The 12,539-nt window shown below is 37.0% G+C and overlaps 1 protein-coding gene across 2 annotated transcripts in view; it reads left to right on the forward strand.

Annotated features, from left to right (window-relative positions):
* The window catches only part of FMN1 (formin 1), a 209,386-nt gene that overhangs the window by 60,963 nt on the left and 135,884 nt on the right, over window positions 1-12,539 (forward strand). For both annotated transcript variants that reach the window (XM_074868155.1, XM_074868156.1), the window contains one exon: window positions 1,054-1,171. In XM_074868155.1, the coding sequence (XP_074724256.1) occupies window positions 1,054-1,171 (118 nt within the window). The remainder of the gene's footprint in view (window positions 1-1,053; window positions 1,172-12,539) is intronic.

Genomic DNA, 12,539 nt, shown 5'->3' on the forward strand with positions numbered 1-12,539 from the left:
ATTACCGATGGGGAGGAGACAAGAGGTTGGCGGCGGGGTGCACAGGCCCTGCGCGCTGTGCGTGCCCTTCCCCGTCCCCTTCCCCTCCCCTTCCCCTTCCCCTCCCCTTCCCCGGCCCGGCGCTCCCTGCTGCCCCCGCTCCCCGCGCCGGGGCGGCGCAAGCCTCTCTGGGAAGCTGTCATCCACACGGGACGGGGAAGAAGCGCAGGAGTCAGCGGGAGCGGCTTTTACAAATGTCTGCTTAACGTCCGGTCTAGTACAAATGTACCTTTTCTCAGGGCAAAGCCAGAGTAAAAGGGTCTTGCCTTTCCTTTTTCCTTGCTCGTGTGGGGGCCATTTTCATATAGGGTTTGTGGTCATGTGGGGCCACTTTCATATAGGGCTTTGCTGTCTCTGCAGTTGCATCTATGCAATTACTCGTAGGAGCCTGTTGTAAATCAGATTACAGAAATGTCAGAGATATAAAAAACCAAACAGAATGTAATCCTCTAAAAGAATGCTCCCCCCCCATTTAAAGGGTTATTTTAGCATTGTGGTTGACAGTGCAGTTCCATTAGCAGCTGTAGCAGCACTTTGATGTGGCAGCATGATGTGGTATGTGGACTGAGCAAGCTGCTGGGGGTGGGGCAGGAATTTCATAAACTAGCTCTGCTTCCAGAAAATTATATTGTCAAATGATGTCCTAGGTGAATCGCACTAATGTTTACTTGTGAGAGGAACACAGATGTGTCTTTTCACTCTTGAAAAAAAGACACAGGAGAAAACCCTAGTGTTCTTGACCTCTGTGCTTCACCAGATGATAGACAGCTTTCCACACTGATGTGAACAGTTTCAATAAATCACTGTAGGTCACATGCATTATGTTATTTTCCTCCTCAAAGTTATTCTTCTACACTGATTTCTTTGTATCCCTTCCAACCGAGTACTGTTTCAATCAGTAGAGCAAGGCAGGTAACCATTCTGGAGTACACATGTAGAGCTGAGCATGGCGGTTGCTGTTTTGAAATCGATTGATACTGCAGACTTTAATTTTTTCTTGCATAATTTTAACAGCCTGACCTGAGTCCCTCAGAGCAAGATGACAAGACTCCAGGGAGACTCCAGACTGTCTGGCCGCCACCAAAAGCAAAGCACGAAGAAGTAAAAGTAGGATTAAAGTACACAGAAGCAGGTAAAACAAAGAGGTGAAGCATTTGCAGAAATCAGTTTCTGACATTTTTAATCTTGTTTAATACAGAGGTGGTGATAAGTCACAGTGCTTTCTTATCTGGATAAACAGACCTTATGTTCTGGATGTATTGTTTACTGCTACTTGTTAAGCATCTGATTTTTAAATATAAATGGCTAAATCTGCATTGAAATCTAAATGCTTGTCTGTGCAAATTCATGAGGAAAGAAGTGAGTTTTTTGATAAATTAGGTTATCCATTTCTAAAGGGATTCTGTTCAAATGAGCAACAGGATAGTGAACAAAGGGAGACCTGAATGCATTTTCCATTGCCTTAGAATGCGTGGGGAAGTGGCTTTCCAGACTCTAGTCTGGCTGCAGATTTTCTTCAAGTAGTGCCCAGAATGAAAGTAACGAATACCATTATTGCAACTTGTGTATAACCAGAGGAATACTCATATCCACCGATAGCTAACCATGTATAGTGTCCTATACAAATGTATGAGAGGGTATGTCTGAAGCACAATGCTAAGTAGTTATCAGATAAGCTTTCCACAGAAAAATATTTCTTGATTTTTTGTTATTTAGATAAATACTTACATACTTACAAGGGAAAAAGTGATTATTGTAGCCACCCCAACTCTGTTTCAAATTTGTATTCTTAAATATAAAACAGGAAGTCCTTGTTACTCAGAAATTAGTCGTAAACTGTGGAACTGTCTGAAACATGGAAACGAAAAGGCAGTAGACCATCTGTTCTTCATGTACCTGGAGGTTTTAGAAAATACCACTTAGAAAGCGTTAAGTGGAGTTGAAAAACAAGCTTTTAGGCTACCTTGCTGTGAGAAATTGTAGGGGGTAATGTTGTATGGTTCTTTCCAATTCCAGTGAATATCCATTTGGCCATGTATAGGAGAAAGAATAAATAGGAGTAGTGGTTCTACTGCTTTGCATTGTTCAGTGTATTACCTCTTTCTTCCTCTTTCCTCAGTTTTCTCTGCCTTAAACTTCTTTTTTTTGTAAAGTGGGCATGATACTGGAAGCATAAAAGTTGCTGGAAGATTCAGTAAACTTGGTTTTAACAGGAACAACATGGTTCTCATATAGACAGAATTGAATTTACAGTGCATCTGACTGGTCTGAGGCGTGGGAGTCTATCACTAGATGACCAGGACAGGTATTCAGCTGTTGACAAGGAGTGCTGCAGGCTCTTTCTGTTACTCTTAGATTCTTATTATAGGCTATATGCTTGCCATATTTAATTCTAGCCAAATAAATATTTTTTTTCGTAATGACTATAATCATCTGTGGCAAAAACATATGTTGAAATAAAGAAAGGAAACTGAACTAACAAAAGCTCCAGATTCTACTACTTGTAGAGAAATTAGGTCATGCTTCTCTGAAATTTGAGTAGGAAGGGCAGACTGGCTTAGAGCCCATGTAAATTGTTACTCTTTTGTTACTGTGATATTTTGGGTGGCAGTGTCATCAACATGCTAATGGTTAGTTTGCTAAGTCAAATTTTTATACAGACCAGATTCTGCAGTTCATTAGTCACTCCAGTGTCTGGCAGAGAGAGGGATTTGAATGAAAACAAACTGCTGGTGATTCAGCTAGGATGAGACAGAAGCGCTGCTTTTAAAGGAAATAGACAAAGACTCCATTTGCAACATATGTTAAGAGTGCAGTAGAGTTCTAGGTGTACCTCAGTGACTAGCAGATTTGTTTCTTTTGGCTGTTCATGGATGCCCAGAAAGCAGTTGTGGCAGCAAGGACACTGCAAGCAGTTGTAACTTGTGTGTGATAGATCAGTTACATCTGCTTTTCTGAGTATTAGGGTGACTGTTTTAAAGCACTGTGGACAGGAATGAATTTATGCAGTCTCCTGCAGGTGAAAGAAGGTACTGTTCATGGGCAGTGCTGATGGAATTAAAAAAATAGAGTTTGTAGTCAATGTTGGTCTTCCTGCTGGGGGGCAGGGTTTGTGGGGTTTTTTTTAATGAATATGAAAGTGGCAATACAACATTACTCAGTATCTTCTCTCTGACAGTCGTTGGTACCTTCAAAGTGCACATGTATACTGGCATTTCCCCTCATGCCCCTTCCCATCCAAAATTCCCTCCCAGCCACCAGTACCTTAGGAACTTCTTGTACACAAAGTGGGCTTCTTAAAAATATGATATAAAGCAGGTTAATGATCACCATTAAACTGGCTGGTCTCAACCTGAAACCCTATTTCTTACTGCAATGTCTTGTCCTGACAGCTAAGATCAAATGAAAAATTCTTGATTTCAGAATAGAGTTCAAAAACTGTGTGTGGCAGGGATACTTGTGATTCCAGTCTTCCTCCACTGATGTTCCTGAATAGATGATTTTCTGTAACAAAAAATGCTGAAGTGACTTGTTTTAACTTTCAGTCAAGGATTTATGTTAGTGTTTTAATTTCTGTGATTAAGAGTTTCATCTACCAAAACAATAGGAATCTATATACAACAATAATAATAGGGCGAATTATTAGCTAAGTATTCATTTAACACATCTCTATTTTAGTTTTAAACAAAATACATCTGTCACAAGTTTGATCACACCCAAGGATAAATCTGTGGACATTAGTTTTTGTACTTCTAAAATGGTGCAAGAATATGTACTTATTGTATGAGGTAGCATAGATTTTCTTCATTTGTCATGAGAGACTAGTATTTAATGTTACACTGAAAATTTTAAAGTTGGAATACTATAATCTCTCTTAGAATTCTGCACCGAGTCTTTGATTTACTTTCTTCATCACCATGCACTATGGCAGCTATGACAGGAAGGTAGGGATATTGAGGGAGAGGATTCTTGGCTTTTTGATCTTTTCTCACCTCCTTGCCATGTTTTTCCTCATTGTTCTTGTTGCCTAGTGGAAGCAAGAAATTCAGGCTTCATTTGGCCTACGCAGCAGACATCACAGTGACTCACAGCAGCTTGGAGGAATAGCTAACTCCCTCCTGAGGCTTGTAGTCTGGCTTGATGTGTGGGAAACCAACTGAAAAGCAAATGGACATAACAAGGAACACGTGTGAGGGGCTGACTAGGCCTGTTAGGAGTATTAGAAGTGAAAGAAGTTAGTGAACAAAATACAACTCTGCAACACGTTTTTTTCATGCCTTTGATAACATCTTGTGTAGTTGTAGTATTGTCACCCCCAACACCCAAATCTTGAGTTGTAAATTTTTAAGTAAAAGGATGATATTATGATATTTTGGCATATTTTATGTTTTCTTAATCCTTTAATTCCTCTGTTTCCATAGAGCAAGTGACTGTGTTGTCAGCTGGCTCTCTGTAATTAACACAAGCTGCTTATGTAGTTCTCTAGAGAAACTGGAACTTCTTTGAAGTGTGTCAGTCTAAAATAACTGACGTCCAGAAAGGCTGTAATACATAACACCATTTATATCCTAGAAGACTAGAAAAAGGCTATTTTAATATCTAGTTATAGGTTTATTCCATGGAAATTTTTACCATGTAATCAAAGACATTTCTGTGCATATTTCGCTAGTCCTAAAGTTCTGTTCTCCTGTTTTCATTAAAAGTTTCTTTTTCTTTTTCCTCCATAATTCTTTGAGAGATTTTTTCCATTTTTTAAGCATTAAATCAGCTAGAAGGGTAGATATGTCAGCTGTTATATACAGTGAGAATACCTAGCCAGGTATTGTCTGTACTGAGTGAACTCATCTGTGATACTGGATCACATAGAATCCACATATAATGAATGTCTTAGCTGCTGTGTATGACTAGATCAGCACTTGCAGCCTCTCACGTCCAAGAAGAGGAGTTTAGACATGTGTTCTGCTGCTCATAAAACTACTCAATGTTTGAAGAAGAGTCTCCACATTAAGGTAGTATAGAGATACAGATCCTGTGATTCCTATTAAAAATGCATTTTTATCCATTAGAATCAAAATAGTTCTCTTACATAAAACAGAGAGAGTTTAGTCTTTTGCTTAAGCAAAACAGAAATTAAAAAACTGATGAGAGAGAAGTATTTGACATTCCTGCTGGAGAAAATGTTTAAAAAAATCGGGTTGAAACAGAAATCCATTTAGAGCTTTTTTTCATGACATGTTTTCTTATTAATTCAAATGTTTGTATTTAATATTTAAAAGCCCTGTTCTCTAACAGTGAGGTAATGCTATCTCTGTGGTGCCACAATTTCTATAACAGTCTGTGATGCTGTAAACACAATTTTCAGGGTAAATTAAGAAAATCAGGAAGTGACTGAGAAAGCTCTTCTTAAACAAAAAGCATCTAAATAAATAGCGAATGAAGTACAAAATAATGACAGAGGTTTATTGTCAATTCTCAAATATATTAAAGCCTTGGTCCCCTATGCTCTGGGTTCCCAGCAAGAAAATCACTTTATAGTCATGATGTAAATGAAGAATAGCCAGCTTATGTGAGAGAAAGAGAGGCGTAATGGTCTGAACAAAGAGATGAGAGATAACAGGGTATCTTATCTTTGTATAGCATAGACTTCCTTTGTGGCCTTGAACAATTTTTTTGAAACAGTTTGTTTCTAAAAAAGACATAATGCTTGATGTTGTTAGTATCCTGAAGGAATTTCTTGTAACACTGGCTGCTAACAGTTGGTTTCTTCTTAAAATAAAAAAAAAGGACTTTTTTTAGTAACTTCAGTTTATTTGATTTTGGTGTGGTATTTGGCGTTTAGTTCTGCGATTCTGTTACAAATTTTATTGTAACGAATTAGGTAAAGCAGGACTACAGCAAGCAGAGTATTATGCATTGGTTGAAGACAGTGTTTTTGTGATTTAATCATCACTGGTCAATTTGATGTGACCTCAGAGTGCAGGTGGGCTGTGTAAAGGCTTTGTAAATTATTTGACTACATTTTACTGCATTTATTGTGCAGCATGACAGGCGTATTTGGCTATGTTATGTCAGTGTTTCATATTCTGACAAATACACTAGCTTGTTATTGAGAAGCTGAGTTTTTTATTACAGGCCAGATTGTTCTAGCCCTATTATATTCCTCTAGAGTAACAATGACATTTTCTCCCCTTACTTATGCCAACTAAAGCTATAATTTTATGAATTTGGAAGGTATTGGGCATAGTGCTATTTGGAAATCTCTACAGTCTCAGACAAATAGGTTGTGCATGTGCTGATTAATGCAGCAGCCACTTTTCCAGATATGTTGCAGCCCTATCTGCTAAGATTTACTTTGAAAATACTAAAAAAACCCCTCAAAAACAAGCAAGCAACAGAATCTTCCTTTGCTTTTCTCTCTCTACCTGTCGTTCATATTGTGCCTCTTGAGATAGGAACAAAAAGATAGGCACCTGTTAATGCTGAAGGTTTGTTGTTACAATGCATATGTTCCATTTCCAGCCCTTTTGCTACCTTCTGGAATGACTTCAGGAAAATTGTGAGACCTTTCCAAGCTTCAGTTTACCCATCCGTAAAGTTGGGATAAGAATCCCGACCTATTTTTCAAGCCAAATTAAATTCCTTTTCTGTTTATAGGCTATTAGCATTAGATAGAGAAGCAGCATGGGAAAGAATAGTGACTTCTTAAACTTAAATCCGCAAAAAAATAACACTTACATGTATGGTACATTTTTGCTAGTGAGCAGATGAATATATTATCTGAATATAATGAAGGAAAGTTCTGTGAATTGTTTCTTTTACTGTAGTTTTTATTTTGAAATGTAGGCACCACTATGGGTCCTACCAATGTGACGTTGCAAAGGCCCAAAATGGTCACAGGGTTTTACAAGATTATTCTTGTTATATAATTGAAACTCAGTGAAAGAGCAATTGTGTACGGCACAAGAAGAATGACTTTGTATTTTATTTCCATGGCTTTATCTCAAACTATATGAGGCCCTTTGTATAACAGAAATGCCTCTGAGTTTTATGGAATTCACTTTCGTGTTCTCCACTCTCACTGGTCAAGTGATCTGAAGTTCTGTTTGGCCCAGCATTTGAACATGAAAGATTAAGATACTAGCCTAAATGAAACCCAGAGTCAACTGAACACCCTGATGCTTTCTGAAAATTTGCACCTGGATTTAGAACTGCTTTTTGGGTTTCTTTTTAGTTAAATTTAGTTAAATAATCATCCCTGCCAAGTTTGCCCCATCTGCTGTGGCACAGACACGTACTCTTGCTGTAAAAAAACCAACTGTATTTGTTGTACATTTCTTAGTTTTATATTTATATCCATGTGTTAAGTTTGTCAACAGTTCTAAACTTGAGAATTGCTGAGAATATATTGGGGAAGCAGTGTGCCTATGTGTGTGGATTTGTAGTGTGCCTACACTCACCCACATACCCACCCACATTTGAATAAATAAACGCTTATACTGCATGTATGGTATACATGCATTCTCAATGTATGCTTACTCTATATAGAATACAGTGATTGCAAAGGTGTTATAGATCTAGAGCAAGTGCTTTGTATTTTAAATCTGTGCTAGATGAAGTAGATAGAGTCTGTAACTCATCAGAGAAATTCTGTAATAAATTTGTTCCTCTTGTTTGCTGATAAGGTGTTATTTGTTTACCATATTGCATTGGTGAATGTGATCCTGTAATAGATTGGTTTTGTAAATATGAAGTAGAAAGTTTATTGAGAAAGAAATCAGCCCCAGCAGCAGTACCTCTAATGTTGTCTTCCTGGGAGGGTGAAAATGACAAGCAAAACTATTCATTCCTGCTGTCAGGTAAATGAACTGTAGCTGTAACCTCTCACGGGAGAGGAACGATCAGATAGATAAGTTACTTGGGTGACTGCTTCTGAATAGTGCTTTATACTGCTTTGCAGTCAGAAAGAGTAAGAACTAATTTCCATAACAGAGAATCAAGGGGTTGCTGTTTTTTTCCTTCAGGAGGCTGCTTTTCTGTGGGTATCATTCTGTTGTTCTCAGGGAATTCAATGAGTGTTGTGAAGTTACTTCATCTTCTGTAGTAAGTTAACTCTTCTATCTTCTGTATTATCTCAGTATCCAGACAGTATTTAGATACTGGACTACTGGCTTGTTTAGGACTGTCTGTTCTCCACATGTCCCTCTCCATCTGTCTCCCTTCCTCACATATCTTCTGTATTTTCACCGTACCAGAATCTTTAAGGTGCTGAAAATAATTGAAATTTTAGGGTTGGAGGGTTCTTCCTTCCCTTAAAAGTCTAAAAAAAAAATTAAGTTAAAGTGAAGGATGTCTGTTTATTTTGCAGTCTGGGGAACTGACATCCTTATTTGTATTGAATCATGGGGCTGTAAAAGAGTTGTGGTTCAATGGGGCGTAAAGAAAGGAGGACAGATAGGAGTAGGTGAAATGGAGTGAGGGAAGAAGGATTAGAGTAATGTGTCAAAACTACATTGAGTATTGTTTTAGCCAACCCTCTGTCCCTAAAACCCAGGTAATTCTAGAATTTCTTTAAGCACAAATCAGTTTTAATTTCCAGTTCTAAAAGGATGCTTAAATGCAAAACTTGTTCAAATTGGTGTTCAGAATATTTAAGAACATCTGTCTGTCAACTTTTTATAAAGCTAAGCTTCAGGCTTTCACTGACCAGTCATCTTGTAAAAAATTTGTAAGCCACAATTCGTCTCCTTAGAATGCCGCATTCATGTAGCGTTTCAAATAAATGTCCGTATTTCTCCCAGTGCTACTTCTTCTGTGTGAAAAATTGCTTCATAAACACCATTTCAAGACTGAACAAATAACATGTTTTGAAAATTGCTCATGACTATGTTTATTGGAAGAAAAGCCTGAACATTTGCTGCTATTTAGGACTGTAGCCTGAAAAAGCCTGGAAGGTCACATCAATGTGCCTGTAAAAATAAGTATATAAATAGTAAAAAAGGTGCAGCTGTGGTGAGTAGATTCCTTTCTGACACCTGGTGGTTAAAGGGGAAAACTACATGGTGAAATAATGGAGGAGGAAACAAAGACTGTAGTAGGGAATATTGAAAATTATGGGACTAAGGGTTACCAAGGAGGGAGAAAAGTTTAAAAACCCCTCACTATTCTGAAATCATCTCAATTAAAAGTTAAGGATTTCCTTTATGCTACAGGGTGTGGTACATCTTGAGAGAGGTAGATTGCACTCAAGTTTTCCAGGTTTTGTTCTTTAATTACTTTTAAATTGTGTTAACATTATTTTGCATGTTTCCACGTACTGAGTTTAATATGTAAGATTTTTTACAAAAATGAACGTACTGACAATAAGTGACTATATAGGTCATTTATCTTCAAAGCTTCTACTTTCTACTTGAAGTTTTAAGATTGTGGCAGAGAAGGCTCCTAAATTGCTTTTGCAGAGTTTGAAGAGTAACTCATCTATTTGAAATGTGAGTTATGAAGATTTCTGTGGGAAAGGTTTTCACATAAGATTCTACTTAAAATTATTTAAGTAGGTACATTGTTTTATTATCAAAGAAGAAAAGGAAATTTTTGCACAGCACAGTTTTGAACAAAATAGAATAATACTGAATAATATTTGAGTGTATATACTTGCTTTTTGCAACAGTTTTGGAGAATGAAAATTGCTATTTGTAACATTGTGACCCACTGTATCCAGTATTCCCAAAGTTGTAGGTTAAATTTTCCGATCACTAGATTTACCAGTGAACACTCGTACCTTTTCTTTTAGAAAGGGTGATGAACAGTGCAGCTTGCACAGTATTGTGACAAAGATTTACATGAGCGTGTATTGTGTGTATTTGTAAATGTTCTTGCTGCTCTGTGTTGAGATAATTTCTGTGATTATACAATTGAACACACGTTAAGCATTTACATAAATTACATAGGTTGTCTAAAACATCCAGATTTTATTTCATGTTTGGTTTTCTATGCATTAAGGAAAAACATGCATGCTGCAGTGTGTATTTTCTTTGCAAAACAGTGAAGCATGCCTCATACTTTTCTAATCATTAGTAATATCTTAAATGCTTTTACTTCTACCACCCGGTGGCATGTCATACATTGGCCACTGTTATTGCAGTCTATATTTTTTTTTAAAAGTGCATGTTCTAGAAACAACTTAAAAAGCAACACAAGGAATTCTTGAAAGTGTTCCCACCCCAAACTTGTGTCTTCTCATCAGATTGTGTGGAATGAATCTGTGAGAAGAGGCTAAGCTTTCTGATCTATCTGCATTGCTTTCCTTGCCTTACCAGGCAACATGAAAAGACAATGAGTGAGCACCGCTGTTATTTCCAACTGAAAATATTGAGGAATTAATAAATTTAGTCATTCTACAGCATGTGATATTCAATTCTGTGTATATATATTGAGCTGAGAGCTTTATAGAGATATTTGCAAGTTTGTTTTCATAGTAAGTGTTATTGTATGTGGCTTGTGATTAACTAAGGAATGTCCATGGGATTTTTTACATGGTAGAGATTTATTTAAATACTTGCTATTTGATTTTGATTTGATTTGATTTTGTGGGCAGTGCTAATATCTAGGAATATCTAGGATCACTTAAGAAATGAAGCCATTCATAAACAGTTGATAATTTTTTGCAAGACAAAATAATATAAAAGGAGCTGAAAATACTGACTGAGGTATATGTTTGTAGTAATGAATAAAAAGCAGGGAGTCTGCCAGACTCCTTGCTAGGATACATATTTAATGAGTGTAAAAGTATAAATTCCCTGTGTGAAGCTTAAATACAATCTTACTTATGCTTTTGTCTCTAGCTCACCTAAAGCTTTACAAGGAGGGACCACCAGGTGGGTGGAAGAGTGTAACGTTGTCCGTCTGTGTCTAGTCTTTGGTCTCTCTTGTTACTGTAAAAGCAGTATTTACCTTTCCTTGATGGAATAAAAATGTTAAAGGCAGAGTCTGCTGTACCTACCACTGTTTAGGACTAAAAATTTAATAAAGATTACAGAAGTTCTGTAATGTAGATGAGGATCTGTTTTTAGAATTCTAGCTTACATTACTTCAGTTTCAGTGGCTGCCATCCCACTAAAGCGAGTGGAACTTAGGTTGATTTCATTGACTTTCAGATCCATCCCACAATGCTGAGTGTGAAATTTTGCAAAGTTGAGATTTGAAGTCTGATCGAAGGAACATCACAATTGCGAACTGGTGTATTACTTTCTCCTTTTTTTTTTTCCCTCATTTCTCTTGTCTGCGAGCAAACTTCAGATAAATGTAACCCATTTTAGAGATAGTCTAATATATCTGTTAGTTGGGCTTTCTATAATCTGGCAGTGCTTATTCTAAAAATCTTTGAAGCAAAGACTGTAGGTGTAGTCAAAATTGAGCTGGAAAAGTTCTTTCTGAGTTGGTGGGCTGTGGTCCTCCATTGTGAGGTATATCTTATGTAAAACTGAGGTAACAGCTGAATTTAAGTGTAAAAGTGAAGTGAATTAATAAATTATGAGAAATATTGTAGCAGCATACTTTTATTGATTTGAATAAATACTGCATATAAAAAATGAGAACTGAAGCTTTCTGTTCAAGAACCGAATTTGCCCTGTTCACTAGCTTAGTACTAGTCAGTTTGGAAGGATTAAAGGGATGATAGCTTTCAACTTTTCCATAACCTTGATGTATTTGGGCACACACTGGTCCTTGTTCAAAATGAGCACATTTAACACTGCCAAAGAAATATAATAAAATCCCATTGAAAACTGTGTGAGGGCTTATTAGATGCTAACTGATAATGCCATTAGTGATGAATCAGTAGGGATGTCTTTTGAAGGAAAAGGAGATTTGATTGTGCTTTAAGAAAGGGAATGAACAATATTAACCTGATTTATGGACGTTTATTTCAGATAGAGCCCCTGCCGTGTTTTTTTGCTCAGTTTTTTATCCCACGAAGAGCAGGACACACAAAGCCCTGGCCAGTACTGGATTTTATATGAGGCTTAAGCAACTTATTTTGTACAAACTCTAGTGACTTTGAAACTCCTTTTAAGCAGCTCTTTTGAATTATTGAATTATTATAGAATGGTGATAACTAACTGAAGCTGAGTTGGAACAAGGTTTATTTTAAAAGAGAATTTTCTGATACTATTCCTCTTTTTTCTACAATGACTTGTCATTTCTGCACTTGCTTGCTGAAGCAACTGACATAATTGAATAAGGCATGTTTCAAAGCATTTGTATTGTTCTGTGTATGTGGAAATGAGAGAAAGCAACATCTTCTGGAGGGTCCTTCTATGACAGCTGAGATACCAGGGGGATTTTGTGGTATTTTAGGTGAAGACTAAGTTTCATTCTGGTGTCATGAAGGTGGTGAACCTGTGTACTTTTTATAAACGTGCTGCTTTTTTTAATATTGAGTTTATATAATCCATAATGTCCATAAAGTACTCTGAAATTTTGGTCTGCCTGTTTTGCTAAAATAA

Source organism: Strix uralensis, chromosome 4, assembly GCF_047716275.1.
Source record: "Strix uralensis isolate ZFMK-TIS-50842 chromosome 4, bStrUra1, whole genome shotgun sequence".
NCBI classification, from domain to species: domain Eukaryota; kingdom Metazoa; phylum Chordata; class Aves; order Strigiformes; family Strigidae; genus Strix; species Strix uralensis.